This window comes from Corvus hawaiiensis, chromosome 2, assembly GCF_020740725.1.
Source record: "Corvus hawaiiensis isolate bCorHaw1 chromosome 2, bCorHaw1.pri.cur, whole genome shotgun sequence".
Taxonomy (NCBI): Eukaryota; Metazoa; Chordata; class Aves; order Passeriformes; family Corvidae; genus Corvus; species Corvus hawaiiensis.
Window position 1 is genome coordinate 32,905,903 of NC_063214.1, and position 18,124 is coordinate 32,924,026.

At 43.6% G+C, this 18,124-nt stretch overlaps 1 protein-coding gene across 1 annotated transcript; it reads right to left on the bottom strand.

Annotated features, from left to right (window-relative positions):
• Positions 1–1,416: 1,416 nt before the first annotated feature.
• On the bottom strand, positions 1,417–18,098 carry FKBP4 (FKBP prolyl isomerase 4). The gene is made up of 10 exons (XM_048294248.1): positions 17,822–18,098; positions 14,182–14,326; positions 12,835–12,977; positions 8,861–8,981; positions 8,132–8,288; positions 6,987–7,077; positions 6,557–6,640; positions 5,690–5,875; positions 4,907–5,146; positions 1,417–1,816 (listed from the first exon to the last, which is right to left on the bottom strand). The coding sequence occupies exons 1-10, from the start codon at positions 17,903–17,905 to the stop codon at positions 1,718–1,720; spliced, it is 1,350 nt and encodes a 449-aa protein (XP_048150205.1). The 5' UTR covers positions 17,906–18,098; the 3' UTR covers positions 1,417–1,717.
• Between the last annotated feature and the right edge of the window lie 26 nt (positions 18,099–18,124).

An 18,124-nucleotide genomic window follows, 5' to 3' on the forward strand; every position in this document is an offset into this window, starting at 1 on the left:
CACCGATGACAGAATGGGAACTACCAACCTGTCAGCCTCAGCTCTGTGCCAGGGAATATCCTGGATGCTATGCTAAGGCACATGGAGGACAGGGAGGTGACTGGGGACAGCCAGCATGGCTTCACCAAGGGCAAATCCTGTCTGACCAGCCTAGCGGCCTTCAGTGATGGAGTGACTCCACCAGCGGACAAGGGAAGGGCTACAGGTGTCATTTACCTGCATTTCTGAAAATTTCTGTCTTAGACACAGCTCCTCATATCCTCCTCTCTAAATTGGAGAGAGATGGATTCAGTGGGTGGACTGTTTGATGGATAAGAAATTGGTTGGATGGTCACATCTACAGGGTAATGGTCAACAGCTCAGAGTCCTGATGGACACCAGTGACAAGTGGTGTCCCTCAGGGGTCCATACTGGGACCAGGGTTACTATCATCTTCATTAATGACATGGATGGGTGCACCCTCAGCAAAGCAGATGACACTAAGCTGAGTGGTGCAGCTGACACACCTGAAGGACAGGATGCCAGCCAGAGGGACCTGGACAAACTTGAGAAGTGGGCCCATGTGAAACTCATGAGGCTTTAATAAGGCCAAGTACAAGGTGCTGCATCTGGGTTGGGACAACCCCTGGTTATCAATAAAAGCTGGGAGAGGAACAGATCCAGAGCAGCCCTGCCAAGAAGGATTTGGGGGTGCTGTTGGAGGAGAGGCTGGACATGAGCTGGCACTCACAGCCCAGAAGGCCAATTGTAACCTGGGCTGCATCAAAAGCAGCGTGGGCAGCGGGGAGGGATGGGATTTTGATTCTCTACTCTGCTATTGTGAGACCCCACCTGGAACACTGCACCCAACTCTGGGGTCCCCAGCATAAGAAGGACATTGACCTGTTGCAGCAAGTCCAGAGGAGGCCCACCAAGATGATTAGAGGGATGAAGCACCTCTCCTTATGAGAAAAGGCTGAGAGAACAGGGATCGTTCAGCTTGGAAAAAAGAAGGCTTCAGAGTGACCAGTGGCCTTCCAGTACCTGAAGGGAGCCTACAAGAAACATGGAGAGATACTATTTACAAGGGCAAGTAGTGACAGCACAAGGGGGAATGGCTTCAAACGGAAAGAGGGCAGGTTAAGATTAGGTATTAGGAAGAAATTCTTTACTGTGAGGGTGGTGAGGCACTGGAACAGGCTGCCCAGAGAAGATGTAGATGCTCCATCCCTAGAAGTGTCCAAGGCCAGGCTGGATGGAACTCGGAGCAACGTGGTCTAGTGAAGGGTGTCCCGGCACTGGAACAGGCTGCCCAGAGAAGCTGTGGCTGCCCCATCCCTGGAAGTGTCCAAGGCCAGGCCGGATGGAACTCTGAGCAACCTGGTCTAGTGAAGGGTGTCCCTGTCCATGGCAGGGGGGTTGGAACTAGATCTTTGAGGTCCCTTCCAACTCAAGCCATTCTATGATTCTATGAAAATGCAAATAAACCAAGCAGAGTAAATCCAGACAGAACCCAAACAGTAACAGAGGCTGAATGAATAAATAAAAGTCACTAGGATTAAACCAGATTTATGCTGCCACTCAGCTTCTTGAACAGCCACATAAAGCTGTAACTGACTGTGGCGTGGTGGCTTCAGCCTCTGCTCCCTTGAAGCCACAATCCAACCAGGTAGAAAAATAAAGGTCTAATTCACTGGAAATTCTTTCATTTACAAAACTAATGGAATAGGGTTTGTTTTTATGCTTCTGCTTCAACTTCTGATTTATCTTCAACTCCATTCTGCGCATCTTTCATTTCTGCATCTTCAGTGTGGCTTGTCTGAAGAGTAGCAGATGACTAAATGGAGAGACAAAGAAAATACATTAATTTGTTATACAAAACTGCTAGCACAAACATTGTTTGATTCTTATCATTTGCAAAGCTTCTCTACGCTGCAAGACTGAATTAAGATATTAGGATCTTCAGCCAAGAGAAACCAAAAATTTTCACGCATCTAAGTAACCAGAAGCAGTGAGGAGGCCAAAATATAATACTGGTATGAGATGGTTGTGGTTCTTAATGAGGCCTGCACAAACTTGCCACGCAACCATTTCTCAGAAGTCTTTTAACTGAAATTTATTCAGAAAACTTCTGCAAGAACTGCTTTTGCCCTGCTTCAGTATCAGTGTGATTCATTTCCAGCCATTCCCATGGCTGACCCCAACCCAACTTGTACGAGGCACGCTTGCACTCAGCGTAAGAAGAAATATCTTTGTTGGACAACTAGTTTTGTGAAGAGACACTTCAACTCAACAACAGTGATTTGGACATCCTGTGCAAGAGCTTAGCTGGAAGAAAATATGATCAGGCAATGTGGCTGCTCTAAAGTCCTCTCCTTTGGGCATCTTCCTCATAAAAAGGTGTGGAAGGCAGAGGTCCAAGGTCAGCTTTTACAATAGGACATAACCAGCACATCCTGGCCTTGGAATAATTTTCAAACACAGTAAAGGAAGGTAAAAATGTCTTGGCTTGCTCATCTCAAAACCTAGTGCAATGAAATTGCTATTCCACCTGTCAGCCCAGCATCTTGAATCATCTGTTCTATGATGATCTTAGATGAGAACCAGACAAAAAACAAGCAAAGTCTTAAGCATGCAATGCTGGGAAAGGGGAATAGGAGCGGCAGAATCCTTAAAAATCTTATGCCAACTTGGCTGCACCACAAAACTACACTTAAAAGAATATTAATGCATCAAAGGTCAGTTTTTCATCCTTAGAAGCATTCTGTAAAGCACACAAAAGCTAAGTCTTCTCGCCACAGAAAATCTGTTAGCTAGCAATCCTGGGCTTAGGATAAGGTGACCCTGACCTTCAAAAATTCACACTTCACTTATGTGAACTTTCAAATTAATGAAATGAACTACTGATGCAAGAGTGCCTGTTGAATTTAACAGACTGTGTCAGGAACATCAGAACTGGTCTGAGCTACCTTCTTAGCAATCAGAAGACATTTAGTAAGCAAACTCTCTTCTCCAGAACTTTGAACTTCTACTACACCACCATTAACAAATACTGCTAGAGTAAAGCAACATTATAAATGCAGTAAGAGGAAAACAAGTTTTTCTTGCAAAAAAACTACCTCAAGACTGGCCCAGAGAGTAAGCATCCTTTACAGTTAATAGTTCCATCAATCCCATTTCATATAAAACCATATCCTTTTAAAGTAGGCCAAATGGCTCAGAGAAAAAATATCCAACACATTGCACATTCCCAAGATCATCTAACTTGTTGGGAACCATTTACCAGACCAGTGGCATTCAGGCCTGTATCAGCAATAGCATGTCCAGCAGGACCAGGGCAGTGGTTGTCCTCCTGTACTTGGCAATGGTGAGGCCACACCTCGAATCCAGTGCTAGATGCCAAACAATAACCTTTCATTTACATTTGGTTGGAGTCCAACCCAAAGAATTCTACAACTTTAAAATGATTCCCAAACAGTCTGCATGCAAAGACTACGAGTCTGTCTTTTGCTGAGAATATTACTCTACCACTTATCTGTCTTAGGAACTGAAGAAAGCATGAAAGCTTTACTCTTAGTGGGTATAGCTTTTTTCAGCAATCCACTCTTCCTCTCTTCACAAATCTTGCTGTGTCCCACACCTAGTGGAGGAAGCTGGATCCCCAGCAGCTGTGCTAGCCGAAAGGAACCTTCACAACAGAGCCTGACAGCTGGCAATTAAATCTTGCCTTTTCTAAAGTGAAGATGCCTAACAGTGAAATAATTCTAGTTTAGTTGCTGTATCTTTATCTTCCTGAGATTTTTTATTAAAGCCTACCGAAATTAAGGTACTGCATGGCTTTACATCACCATGTCTAGAAGGAGAGAATACTTTCTTTCAAGGTCCAGTACTCAAGGACTGTTGACATCAGCCTGCTTTAGCCAAAAAAAATAAGAGAGTAAAGTATTTCATGTAGGAAATTGTCAGCTGACAGTCTGAAATGGCTGAACTGTCAGGATACACTCTGAGGACACTGTGCCTCTGGAAAGGCTCAATGACATAGTTAACCAAAGGAGATTAATGTACCAATATCCGACAATTTTTTATATTCTCCATGCATATTCTGGAAAGGTGAAAATAACCTCACAAGATACAAGGTTCTGTACTCCCCAGCGTTACAGAGGAAATTTGAGGCTGATATAAATCCTGTATTTATCTGAGAAGGTACAGGTCTATCTTGTCCTTCTAGACCATCAGATTTAAGGAAAAGAGAAGGTTTTCTTAGGATATGTGATTCTCACCAGTAACCTGGAATGTTTCTTGCTAGCCAATACAATCTTGTTATAACCTGTATTCACATACTGCCATTATTAACTGAACTAGTATTTACTAAAATTCTAGTGAAAGCTTATTAGCAAAACCATCCACACACAGCAGAATAATGACACTTCATAATCAATCTGTGGCATCTGAAACGGAGACCATCAATCACATCTTAATGTCTCCATGAGAAGCAAGATGGTGCTGAGCACCCTCTGTATGACAGACACAAGTTCTCACTAGATGGGCCCCCCAGGCACCAGAACAGCCGATTCTTCACAACAGGTTCTAGAAGAATAGGTGCTTTTTTCAGTTCTGGAACGTTATTATGTTTGCATCTCATCGCTGCAACTCTGCTTTCTGATTAACACTGCTCTGCTGCAAATTCAGTTGAAACAGGCAAAAGCTTTCTGTGCAATGGTTGGGTACTGCTGGTTTTCCTGTTCAAACAAGATGGCCTAAGAATTTTGACTGTTGGCATTTTGAGTTCCATCCCTGCTCCCCAAAGCAGTCTACTTGAGTGTTCTCCAGCTATAATTATTGGTACTAAGTAAGCTGAGTACCTAAACCACTGTTCCTTGTCTAACACGACACCACCTCCTGTAATCTCTGGAGTAGTGTTTCTTACCTTTAGGTCTTTGTCTGCAAGCCTTTGGAACATGTTGGCGTACATCTTTTTCTCCTTCTCATGCTGCTCCCGTATTTTTTGCTGACAAGTCACCAGTTGCACTTTGGCAGCTTTGTTACTTGGATAAAGTTGTATCACTTTCTGGAAATCTGCTCGGGCCAGCTCAAAGTCATTGACAGCCAAGTGTGCTTCTCCACGCCGGAAGAGGCCTTTTTCATTGTTGCTATCCAATTCTAGTGCCTGCATTCAAAAAAACCCCAAAGCCAAACCACAGTCAGTAATTACTTTTCTTTTATAAAAATGATATGCAGTCAGAACACCAGAGACTGCTAGGAATTGCACCTTCTGATGTAGACCTATGAGTCTTGTCAGGGCTTACTAATAAAGTGAGTGGAATGCAGTAGAGGTAAGTACAAAGAGAAATGAATATAGTAGGCTATTTGACAAGAGAACCAGCAAGTCTGAGATTTAGTCAGGCACTAATCCTGCTCTTTGAAAGACCTCTGCCAACATGACTACCTTCACCACATCTCAAGTGTTTCTAATTTCTAAATACTTGAATATTCTCAATGTAGCAGCAAGTTAGTAAAAGATGTTCAAAGGGCACTAATTATGAAAATAATTTGTTGGATATTTTTAGCGTACTAAAAATTCTGTACTACCCAAATGCCAGCTGGTAACAAAGACCAAACACCACACGGCCTGTTGTCCCTAAAATTTTTAAAGCAAGAGATAAACTGTCAGACTGCTTGTGCAGCTTAAGAATAAACAAACTCCTACTACCTTGTTGCAGTTCTCCAAAGCCTGGGAGTATTCCTTTAGCTTGAGATGGCACATAGCTAGATTAAGGTGGGCAGCGAGCCTCAAGCTTTTGGCTTTTGATTCCTCCTCCTCGGAGAGTCCGGACTCATGCTCCAGCCATGACACAATCTTCTTGTACTGTAATGCTGCCCGCTTGTACTTCCCCTCCTGCAAACAAGGCAGTTCAATTATCACACAGCTCATCACAGTACCTTTTATCTCCTTCTTGTCCCTTTCGCCTACTTTGAGCAACAGATCTAAAAAAACCCATTTGATCAAAAAGTAATTTCTATCATCAAAAATATCCTATTTCTGAGAGCCATTCCTGCACAGGATCAGCAAATCTTTAGGAATACTTAACTGGTTCCCCACTAGAACTAGGGGTATATGCCAGCATTGATGCTTCACTGAACTCCTACATTATACTCAACTTCTGATGCAAAAATAAGGGAAGATGGGGCATTTTCAAAATGCAATACAAAGGTAATAGGAAACCCTTCCTTTAGCTGATTAAATTGCTTTAAACAGCTTCTCCACACATCTCTACCCAAATGAACGTTGTTCATTCACAGCACTGTCCCACAGCAGGAACTGAAATACTGTACACCCCCCAGTGTTATCTGTAGATACAGCAGACAGCTCTAACAGAGAGCTCCCTGCAGAGTTAGTTCTTCGGATAATACACCTGAGTTTCTTCTTCTTTTTAAGACACATTCCCCTCCAGTTCTCCCCATAAAATCTCACAGAATACCATGACCACCGCTCAGAAATGACAGAAGCTGTAATCATCATTATCAACTCATGACATGGACTAAGAAATGCTGCTATCACTTGGGGACTATAACTTACCTTGAAGTACTGAGTGCCTCTCTCCTTCACAATGCAGCTCTGTTCCAACTTCTCATCTGTGTTCATTTCCCAAGACTCCTTAGCCTACCCAAATAGGAACAGTTCAAGTCAATTTCAATACAATTTCTAGGGAAATCAAGTGGCTATGTTATTTCCCACTAACAGTATGATAGAGGTACGCTTGGCAAAGCAGAGCTTTGCACTGCTACTGGAAACCAGCCTAGAGCACGAGAGATGGCAACAGACAGGGATACAGGAAGAATAAGGACCATTTCAGCCAAGAGCTCCCAGCATGTCACCAACACCTCTGACAACAGTGGCCTCCCTGTTTCACGTCACCGTTCAAGGATTCCATTGTCATCATTTAAACTGCACTCCCACTACTTCCCCCACCCCCGGATCTCTTTGGGATTTCATCTCTTGTCCCCACCTTTTCAAAGCTTTTGAGCTTCACTTCATACTGCAGCTCTGCATCTGGAGGGATCTTAAACTTCTCATTCCCAGCACTTCCAAAACCATAGCTGTAAAATGGGGATGGGGAGGGAGAAACAAACATTATAAAGAATAGAGTTCAAAACTATCCATTCATCTATATTTGCTATATAGGAAGACGGAGACAAAAACCCCATGCAAATTTGGGATGTGCATAAATTATTATTACAAGACAAAGACTTGAAATATTCTAGGTACAATTCTAAAATTAGCAAGTAGAAGGTAGAAGAAAGTAAGAGAAACCTAGTGTTGACTTCATTAGTCTCTTAGCAGTTCCTATTATTTTATTATTTCTTTAGTTTACTTGAAAGAAAAGCAAGTAATCCCTCCATCAAGAAAAAAAAGCCAAACCAAAACAACCAACTTCCAAGTTACACCTATCATGTTTTATATTCATGGTCTGAAACTGTTGCCTTCCGAGCACCTGTATTTTAGTTCTATTCTTAGAAAAGCAAAGACAATAAATACCAAGATTAAAGTGAGCAGCTGCACACTTAACATACTGTTAATCAGCTGATGAACAGGAAATGCCTGCAGAAAGGTACTGCAGTGCAACTCCAGTAAGAAGCTGCATATTAGCAGGAAAACCATCTAGATCAAATTGCTTTGCTTTTCTGCTGCCACCAGGCTCAGTTCCAGTTTAAAAAAAAACTCAATAAAAACTGAAATAAATTAAAGTTTGATGAAAACAATCTGCGCAACTCCACTTGTTTCAGATGTGTTCTCACTGTAAAGAGAAAATTCTGCCTATATCCAAGTCTACAAATGCACTATTTTACAGTAAGCAGTCAGTCATGAAGAGGGATCACAAAAATCTAAGTCAGAGAGCAACAACATTTTTAAAAAATATTCAGAGGTCAATGTTACAGAGACTTAAGTAATTTTTTTCTGGAGTGCTACTGCTACATTATGAAGTGGCCAAGCAATCTTAGCTTGATACTTCTCATCTGTCAGTTTTTTGGGGCTGATCCAAGTTTTTACCACAGCACTGAAAGAAGCTGAAAGGCATTATGACAAAACATTTCTTTCTTGCCAGATGATTAGGATAAACCCTTCCAGTATCAAACACCAGAAACAGCATACCTGGGTTTGAGATAGAACACAGATTCCTCTGATTTCTCCATTTTTTGAATTGCTTTCTCCAGACCATGAGGAATATCGAAGTTTTCACCTTCTCCAATCTCAAACCGCAATTCCCGCTTGTCAAAAACACGATCTCCATATCGGCCTTCAAACTGGACTGGTAACAAAAACCAGAACAAGGGAGAGAGAAATCAGAAGGCATCTATGTATGGCAGTGGGCAGGTATCCAGGAGCACACAGGGAGTTCTATACAGGCAGGCAGCACATACGAACTGCCAAAGCCCCCCTCTAGACAGTCTTTTCTCTTTTAGCAGCTACCTATGGCATGATGGTTACAGGCAGCAAACAGAACTTCTGCTATTAAATTTAACAACCTCTCTTTTTCTGTTGTTCATTTAAGTGTTTGTTTTTTCCACTCCGACAACAAGTGCCAGAATGACTTCGCCTCTTGTTCCTCAGCACATGGAAACACTTTACGAGACTCAATCACCTTTTGTGACCAGATAAGCACTTCAACAGGTTCAGTATCACCAGAAAACACAGTTCTGCTGAAAAATGTAAACCTTGCTAGAAATTTGAGAAGGAAAGCTTACTCTAGGTTAAGTTACTTGGTGTAGAAAAGAGAAGCCACGTATTCCTCTCCTTCAGGACATGCAGCTGCAGATTGTGAAAAGGTTCTGCCATCCCACATGGCAAACCCATTTCCTATTTGTGTAACAACACACTTACTCTCTACAAGTGCATCCTCATTGGGCTTGGAGTAGCCCTCCCCTTTTTTACGGATTCTTCGGATGATGCCACCATCTTCTTCATCAGTGAGGTCCTCCCCCTTGAACTCAAAAAGTTCTATCTGTGGATGGAAGAAAAGCCTTGCATTTATTCTCATTACACCAATTTAGTAACTCACAGAATTTGCTCTCCAGAGATCTTTGACACTTTAATCTAAACTTGCTGCTGCAATGAATTGTTTAGGATTTTTAAGAGCTAGTGTTAATGTAGGAGATAGGTATCCAGTCTGAATCTCTGAATCTTCACATGCTCTCCCAAGTAAGTGTACATCAGTTTCAAGTGGGAGTACCACGATGACATAGAAAAACAGTCTCGTTTCAAAAGATATTTGTTGTTGCTGCTATGAAGTGAAGAAAAAAAAAATTCATATCCTATGTTTGAGTAAAACAATAGTGAAAACAGCACAAAAAAGCAAGCCATTATAATCAGCACTGTTTAGACTACTTCATTTGAAAAAAAAAAAACAAAATTCAGGGCTAATGCTGTGGAGGTTCCTGACGCTGACACTGGACTTAAGATACCTGGAATGCAAAAGGAATTTAGTATCTACCAGTACTTCCACTTTTTATTTTAATTGATACCTGGCAACAAATAATATTCTGGTCTTTCTCTTCAGTCAGTCTGAAACAAGTCATTCCTGAACAGTGATGATCATACAGGTGTGTCCTTCCCCTCTTTTTTTTTCCCCAGCCTGAACAATACTATTCTATGGAATAATCTATCTGTTTATATTGCTCAGCAAAAGCAATCACGAGGAAGAAAAAAAACAAAACCACCACCAGATTAAAAAAAAAAAAAGAACTTGCAGACCACAGGACATGCATTATTTCATGTCATAGAGAAATGCTGATGTGATGACACAGGTAGAAAATCTCTTAATGCAAGTTTTAGAGGGTCTTTTGCAAGGCAATTTGTACAAAATTTTGGTACGGTGATAAGCACTTGCAGAAGAACCCTACCGATATTGTGTTAAGTAACAAAAAGTAAACCTAGGTAAAACTAAAAAAGTGGAAACTTGGAAGGCTTTAGCTGCTTGAGAGTCATACTAGCCAGGAACTAATTTAACCTAACAAAACTGCGGAAAATTTTCTGGATCTAAACTCCGACCCACACCCCCAAATCAGGACACACCCAGCACTGCTTACTTGTTGCAGCCAGGGAGCCCCAGGCTATTTTGTCAGTGAAGCACAAAACCATCACAGGCAGCTTTGGTGCTTTTCTTTCTCCCCTTTTCCCTTCAACATTACTGCCTAGGCAGGCATTAGGGGACATCATGAATGAAACACTACTTTTATCTAAAAACATACCCAGAAAATGGAGAGGCCAGACTGGCAGCTTTCAGAAAAGCCCAGCGGGAAGTGAATAGCCTGGGGGACTACACCGCATGGACCCAGTAGTAGCCTGATGGAACAAATCCCATCTTTCAGTTCCTGCTTTTATTTATCCCAATGCCAGGTTTTACCTCTTGTTGCAGGACAATGAAAGCTTCTCTGCTTTCTGCTGTCCACGTGCATCCTCTGTAGTAGTGCTAAGCCCTTAAGAATGCTCTCCCCTGTGCTGCCAAGGTAGAAGGCCTTGAGCTTTTAGCTTGTATTTCAATCATCAGCTCAGCCCTGATTACACCTGGTGTCACTTGCATAGGAGCACACAGCACTCCAACAAGTGTAGTTTGATCCAATGTAAGTAAGCCATGAGTAATTTCAGATTTCTAGGTAAGAAAATGCTGTTTGTGAACCGCTCTAAATGATACTACTTTTCAGAAATAATGGTACTAATTTTGATGTACTCAAAGTGAGTAAGTTGTCATCCCTTAGAGGACCTGCTAGCAATATTTTTTTAATCCTTCCACACATAATATATCTTTAATCCTATTATTCAGAAGCCCATGGAAAAACAAAAAAAAAAAAAAAGAAATGCAAATACACTATCCAAATGTAAAGCAAATAGAACATCCAATTATGTGAAGGCCTGGCCTGGCACCTGGCCTGTACCAGCAAGAGTGTGGCCAGCAGGACCAGGGCAGTGATTGTCCCCCATATTGGGCACTGGTGACACCATTCCTCAAATCCTGTGTTCAGTTTTGGGCCTTTCAATCCAGGAAGGACATTGAGGTGCTGGAGCATGTCCAGAGAAGGGCAACAGAGCTGGGGAAGGTTCTGAAGCACAAGTCCTATGAGGAGCTGCTGAGGGATCTGGGGGTGTTTAGCCTGGAGAGAGAGAGGGTCTGGGGGAGAACCATCTCATTTTCTACAAATCCCTGAAAGGAGGGTGTAGCCAGATGGGGTCAGTCCCTTCTTCCAAGTAACAGGTCACAGAACAAGAAGAAATGGCCTCAAGGTGCACCAGGGGAGGTTTAGAATGGATATTAGCATTAGAAGAGGCTGCTCAGGGAAGTGGTTGAGTCATCCTCCTGGAGGTATTTAGGTGTAGATGTGGCACTTGGGTTAATGGTTTAGTGATGGACTTGGCAGCATCAGATTTATGATTGGACTCGATGGTCCTGAAAGTCTTTTCCTACCTAAATGATTCTATGTATAATTTACCCTTCTTAACAGACACTCATTGTTTCCAACAAAATCTAAACAGACTTTCAGTCTTTATTCCATGAGCTATTTTTACCTTCCTCAGATATTAGATAAAACATTCACTTTCAGAGCAATCATCAGTTTTAAAACTTTCCTTATGCCCCTAACTGTAGGATTCCAGGATTCCATTCCATTGATTAAGTGCTTTAGAGCAAAGTAATTTTAAAAATCACACTTCAAAAGAAGAGTCTGCCTTCTCCCAGGTAGAATTTATTTTGAAGCAATTGTTGGCAAATTGAACTGTTTCAACAGTAAGAAAAATATATCCTCTCCAAACACTGTTGAGACTGTCAGGGTGTGCTCCAGAAAAAGCTTTAATGTCATCCTCCACGGAAAAATCAAACACAAGTCTCAGCATTCCGAGAAACCATTCTCACTTCTGAAATAACACACAAGAGACAGCTGCTATTTCCATCCCCTTTTGGGAAGGAGGGGGAAGATGTGGGGAGAAATGACTTTAAGATCAGTAGGAGACAAATTTTCTCCTCTCCTGGTGAGGTTGAGAGACACCAAGGATAACTGGGGCTCCATGCTCCCAAAGACATGCATCTCATCCCCAGGAGACCAGCTGGCCATGCGAGCTGTCAAACTGGGTTACCCAGCTGCCAAACTCAAGACTGCTGAGTCTGTCACAGGGACAAGGTGAGTGCACAGGACTTCAGCTATGGTGGCAAGATTGATCAGTGTAGCCTGGATGCACAGAGAGGCTTTGGTAATGAACCAGCAACCTGAATCCAAACTGGTTTCGTGGTGCTTTAAGGCTGACTAAAACACTCAGCCCTAAAGAAAAGAGTTCATAATTGCAGGGCTGTTGAAACATTGTATTCCAGCAGTTTACATGGGGCAATTACCTCTTTCCTCCCTGAAATAGCTTGCAAGAGATTACATTAATGTTGTAGAGAAAACACAAGTAAGTATGAAAAACTTATTGCTGAGGGCATTAATTGCTCTTTCTGTTGTTGAAAACTTCACAACATTTAACGTATCATTACTCTGTGTTATGAAGTGGAATAAAGATTTTGTTTTCTTAACTACTTCAGTCTGTCACTGAAATAGTCTGCCCTCCCAACCTTGCGCTTTCCCACTGCAAATCACTCCGTAACTGCAAAATTACAACTGAATACTGAAGATCATTCAAGTGTTTTAGAAACTCAAAAAGAAGGGAACCCAAGCCATTACAGAGCAGTAGCAGCCAGACTAAAACTTTGTCCACACTACCCAAAACTGACCATATCATCTTCCTTAAAAAACCTAACAATCCTGTTTTGAAGGGATATTGCATCACACATTTTTTCAAGCATACAGTTTTAGTGAACATCTCTCACTTACCTCAAATATCAGTGTAGCATTGGGAGGTATCTTTGGGGGGCTCCCAGCTGAGCCATAGGCATATTCTGGCTTACACGTAATCCGACAGATTTCACCAATCTTCATAGTGGCCACAGCAATGTCCCATGCTTTGATCACCTCACCTGTACAAGCCAAACGCAATCACACATGAAAAGCATGCTCAGCTGAAACAAAGCATCATCACTTTTGGTATACAAAAGCTAAGGCAGCAGAAATACTGAAGACCTTGTGCTCACTCTCATTTATGTAAATCAGTTTTAAGTCTAATCAAGTTCTAGAGTTTCCCAGGGACCCACATTTGGCACAAACATTTCTTCATTCTAGATGTAACAACCCTTTTCGCAGAATAACAGAACAGAGACACGGGCTGAAGTGCTTGGCACAGTTTCAAGTGTGAGGAAATAACAATAAACTCTTCCGAGAGGAAGGCCTTAGGGTGAGAGATTGCCTGCTCCTGTTTTGAAAACAATCCAAAACAGCCTTTTCTGTCTGTACTTTATCAGCTGGCAAAAAACAGCGCCAGTGGTAACTAAAAGTTACACACTTTTGTAACAGAAAAGGGGAGGGAAGTAGCAGTATTCCTTCTAAAGGGAAGAAAAGTTGTAACAAAATCCTCTCTCTATTGCTGTTCCTTTCCACTCACCAAGCAGCCTTTCTATTAGTCTTGTATTAATACTTAATATCATCTCAAATTGCAGTACAATTAATTTACCTCTTTTTAAAAAATGAGGTATTAACTATTTTTTAAAAAGCAGAAGGTAAGGAACTGCCAGGGAAGAATACAAGATTGAGTAATAAGATTTGCTGGAACAATGATGCTTAGATTTTTGCATTCAAAAAATGAAAGATTTTGGTAATGAAGAAATGCACTGCTCAAAGATTAATATTTGGGTTAATTTGACAACTTTGTGGAAAAGAGAGTATGTTTCATCACAAGACAGCTGACAGCTGCCTCTTTGCACCCTGTCCCAGTATTCGGTCACAATTAAGGCTTTCCTGAACCAAGGTCTGCCCCCAGAAAAGCCCCAACCAACAAAATGCATATTCTGGCTATTTAACTACTCTTTATCTCTACATTTCAGGGGAGATTTGCTCCCCTGGAGTGCTTTGTCTGAGGCCTGTGAATTCTTCAGCAGGCCTCTCAAGCAGCTACACAGTTTTCTCATTCAGAAAAATCTCCAAGACATTCTGACTGGGTCATTCTAAGAGAATAAACTCTGAAAACAAGATTAAGCAGCAACTCTGAAAAGCAAAGGAGCCACACACACAAGGAAATACCATCTTAATTATCACCAAAACTGATCAACACCAAACACAAGATATTACCTTTCCCCAAGTCAAAAGAGAATTTGTCTCTTCTGTCCAGACTGGAGTCAAATTTTGTGCCATCGAGAAGCCATCCTGTGTAATGGACAGTCACTTTATCACCTATCATCGGATACTCTGTCCCACTGCCTTCTCTCTTGACAACCTGAGAAAAACAGCAATCAGCATTAAGATCACGGAAATAAAGTCTGCCCATTGGACACAAATTGCAGATACCTAGATGCTATGTGTTATCATTTGCAGTAGATGAAGGATTTGCAGGTTTCCTTCAGTCACCTGGAAATGGACTGGCTGTTCTTTCTGCAGATTAGCAGTGCTGCAAATGCAGAACCTCAAGATGGCTGTGCTGTGATACAGGAATTAAACAGGCAACAGTTGGCACCAGCTTACAGATCTCTGCATCCATCCTCAGCCGTGTCACTTACCTTGCCTCCACAAGATTTTAAATGTTCTTGAAACTTATACTGGCTAAGCATTAGGCAGGTTTTTTTTTTTCTTTATTCAAGTATTTGCCTCATCATCTACCGTCACACCCGAGCTTCGTGTTCTAGGCAAAGCACTTAAACAAGAGAACGAGGTGGTACTTTCCATGCAAAGTCGATTCCAATATGTAACCAGGCATCATTCAAACTAAACCAGGCAGTTTAATGAAGGTTAGCAGAGTCTCACCCCAAGCAGGTTAGTTCTATCAGCCTAGAGAGTAACACTTGAAAATTATTGTACCACAATAATTTTGTCTCCCCACAATTCTGACATGGATGGACAGCACCCCGCCTCACATACAGTTGCAAGGATTTGATTTTCTTCTCAGGGGGTTTCCCAGCCTGCCCAGCAAGACAAGTATTAAATAAACCTACACTATTCAGAAAGCAAGATGGGACAATCTCTCTGGTGTTCATTTGAAGTTTCTATAGAGAATAATAGTGACATATCTCATAGGCAAGGATGTAAGGCCTTGCCCATAACAAGAATTCTGAAGTTCACATTTGAATTTTCCCAAATACAGGTTGAAACTACCTAGCTCCGAGCCAAAGTTCTGCATTACCTTAGCCAGGCAAAAGGAGAGCAGTGCAGGACCCTATTTGCTTGCATCATGGAGACCGGGGAAACATTCTGTTATACAAGACAAACATCTCTTCAAGGGCACTTACAAGGCATCCCTCCTTTAAATGTCGTGTTTCTATATCAATCATGTTTTTCACTGAAGGACGCAGACCTTTGGGAGTCTCCTTCACAAATTTCAGTTTCCTGCAACCCACCACTGTCAATCTCCCACCTGGCCTCCCACCATCCCTGCAACTGACTATACAACTGAAATGCCAGTACCCTCCATCCAAAGCCAAAGCTTCATCATCAACAGCTTCTGTCAGACTCTTAACAAGCTGAAAGCACCTCACTGAAAGCATAAAACACCAGAAAAAACCAACAAACAAACCAAACCTAGAAAAAATCCTGCTTGCTGTTTCCTAAGGAGAGGATGCTCAGCATGGAAAGGGATGCCTGACCTCACACAGCACACCATCCCTTTACCCCAACCAGCACCACAGCAGTTATTAGCATTACAAAACTCATCTACTGATGTCTCCCCAAGAAGGCAAAAGTTCAAGCAACCACTTATAGAGATAAGGAAACAGAAGTATGAGAAAAACACATGAATCAGGTAAGCAACCTAACCTACACCATACTTAGATATATATCCATATAAAGCAGACACAAACTAGCACTTTAAAGGAGCCAGTCTGATGTAATTTTGAGAAATTAACTGCATTTAATGGAAATTTACTAAACTTCAGCAAATGCCATATTCTTGTGGTGTCATACCAAGGTATTCTAGGTAATAAATACCTCATTTTCATTATTTATACCGTTTATTCTTTTGCATTTGTTCTGTTTTGAAGAGACAAGTTTCACTTCTGAATATGGTAATCCTATTTTCTGTAAGGTTTACATTTTCTTTTCAGATGGAGAAGTAGAATCTTTCAGTTCATATAGGATTTCAAATGGTTTATTTCTAAACTTAAATACTTACTCTAGGAATTGTGCAAGCACATTCAGCAATATCAGGTAAAAAACTGTGGATACTATTCTGATATAATGCTAACAAGCAAATAAACACACTCCTGGAATCACTGCAACAATACTAGTACAAAATTGGTGTAGGTTAGTTCAGAGCTAGACCCTGATTTCAATAGATGCATTTCAGACTCCAGCAATTTCAAGAAAAATAAAATCCATGAAGGCTGGACTTCACAACCTCTACAGTATTTTGCTTATCAAGTCACAGTCTCAATTTTTGTGATTTTCACAAACTCTGTTCGTTTGCTAGTATTTTCTACTCCCCTCCTTTAAAAAAAATTAAGTAAAAAAAAAAAAAACCCCTCAAAAAACACCTGCTGATTCTCTATCCTCAAAAAGTAGGTACTGCATGAATTAGGCAGACCCTCACTGCCTTCTACCACGCTCAAGGGATCTGGGCAGCCATGCACATGAGAATTCTGACCTGATACTGTACTATGTGCAAAACCCAGAAATTCTCACCTAAGCATGCTAGCAGGAAACACGGGAAAGCAGGAATACAGAAGGCAACATCTTCAATCTGCTCCCTGATAACCCTCCTGAACGGGAGACAGCGCCTCCGTAGTGAACCCAGAATGCACAACCAGAAGGCTCCGAAGGTTAAACCCAGAATTTTGCCTTTTCTATGGCTCCCCTTTCTCCTTCTGAACACCGTAACTCCGAATTTTTACTGCGGCTGAATAATGATTCTAAATAATCGCTGAAGTTTTTAGCAGAGCCCACGGAAGTTTCTAGAGATATGGAAATAGGCAACGTCTGACAGAGGAAGTTCGCGCAACTCCCCCTCACGGTATAAATCCTGCTGCTGCCCTTATCGCCTGCCTTCCCAGTACAAAGGAGAGCAGCCGCGCCGCCTCGGCCGCGCCAGGGACCTGCCGGGCCGCCCGCCAAGCGGCACCGAGGGGCGGCCACGCCGCTCCGGCCGCCGGACCGCGCACCCCCGGGGCCGCCCGCGCTCGGAGCCTGAGGGGCGGCGCGGCCGGGCACAGCGGGGACGGACACCGAGCGCACGTGCGCTGCCGGGGCTCCATCTTTAATTCCCAGCCCCGGACACGTGCTGGGGGGGCGGGGATGGACTCGGACCCCAAAACCCGCGCTGCGAGCCAGACCGAGAGCCCGGCCCGCCTCGCCCCCCCGCATCCATTCCCCCCCCCCTCCAACCCACGGGGAAAAGCCCGAACGCAGCGAGAAGCGCCTTTCCCCTACGCAGCCCCCCCATGACCCCGCGCTCTCCCGGCGGGCAGCCCGGGCTCTGGCTCGCCTCAGGCGGGAGGAGCGGGGAGCCCCCCGGGCGGCCGGGCAGCGCTTGCGCAGCCGGGGCGCGCTCCCGCCCTCCGCGCTCCCCGCTGCTGTTGTTTAATCGCCCGCGCTGCGCCAGCCCTGCCTGCATGCCCGGGGACCGCCTCGTCCCCTTCCCCGCGGGGCACACAATGGGGCCGGTGGGGCTAGGGCGCCCGGGGAGCTAAGAGGAATGTTCCCCCTCTTTCCGTCCCCACTCCCCCCCGGCGCGGGGACCCCTCCGAGCCAGCGCGGAGGCTGGGGATGGGGAGCAGTCGCTCGGTACCTTGAGGACGCCTTCATCCTGCTTGGGAGTGATGTCCACCCCTTCCAGGGGAGCCCCGTCCGCTTTCATCTCCTCCGCCGTCATGCCGCCTGTCGCTGCCACCTCTGCGCAGGGAAGGGCCGCCTCGCGGGGTCGGTGCTGCGGTGGGCACCGGGATGGGGCTGGGATAGCGCCTGGCTGCGCCTCCGGCTCCGGGCAGCGCGGGTGGGGGCGGGCGCCGCACGCCTCCTTCCCTGCTGCTCTCGCCGCAGCGCCGGCCCCTGGTCGCCGAGGGAGGAGGAGGAGGAGGAAGGGGAGGGGAGA

What these genes read in the sequence shown, in the direction of transcription:
- FKBP4 (XM_048294248.1), bottom strand. Translation starts at nt 17,905, where the DNA reads ATGACGGCGGAGGAGATGAAAGCGGACGGGGCTCCCCTGGAAGGGGTG. An exon ending in GAGGCACTCAGTACTTCAAG is followed by an intron (nt 5,876 to 6,556) that starts GTAAGTTATAGT and finishes CCTTGTTTGCAG; the next exon opens with GAGGGGAAGTACAAGCGGGC. An exon ending in TTGCAGACAAAGACCTAAAG is followed by an intron (nt 1,817 to 4,906) that starts GTAAGAAACACT and finishes CTCTCCATTTAG; the next exon opens with TCATCTGCTACTCTTCAGAC.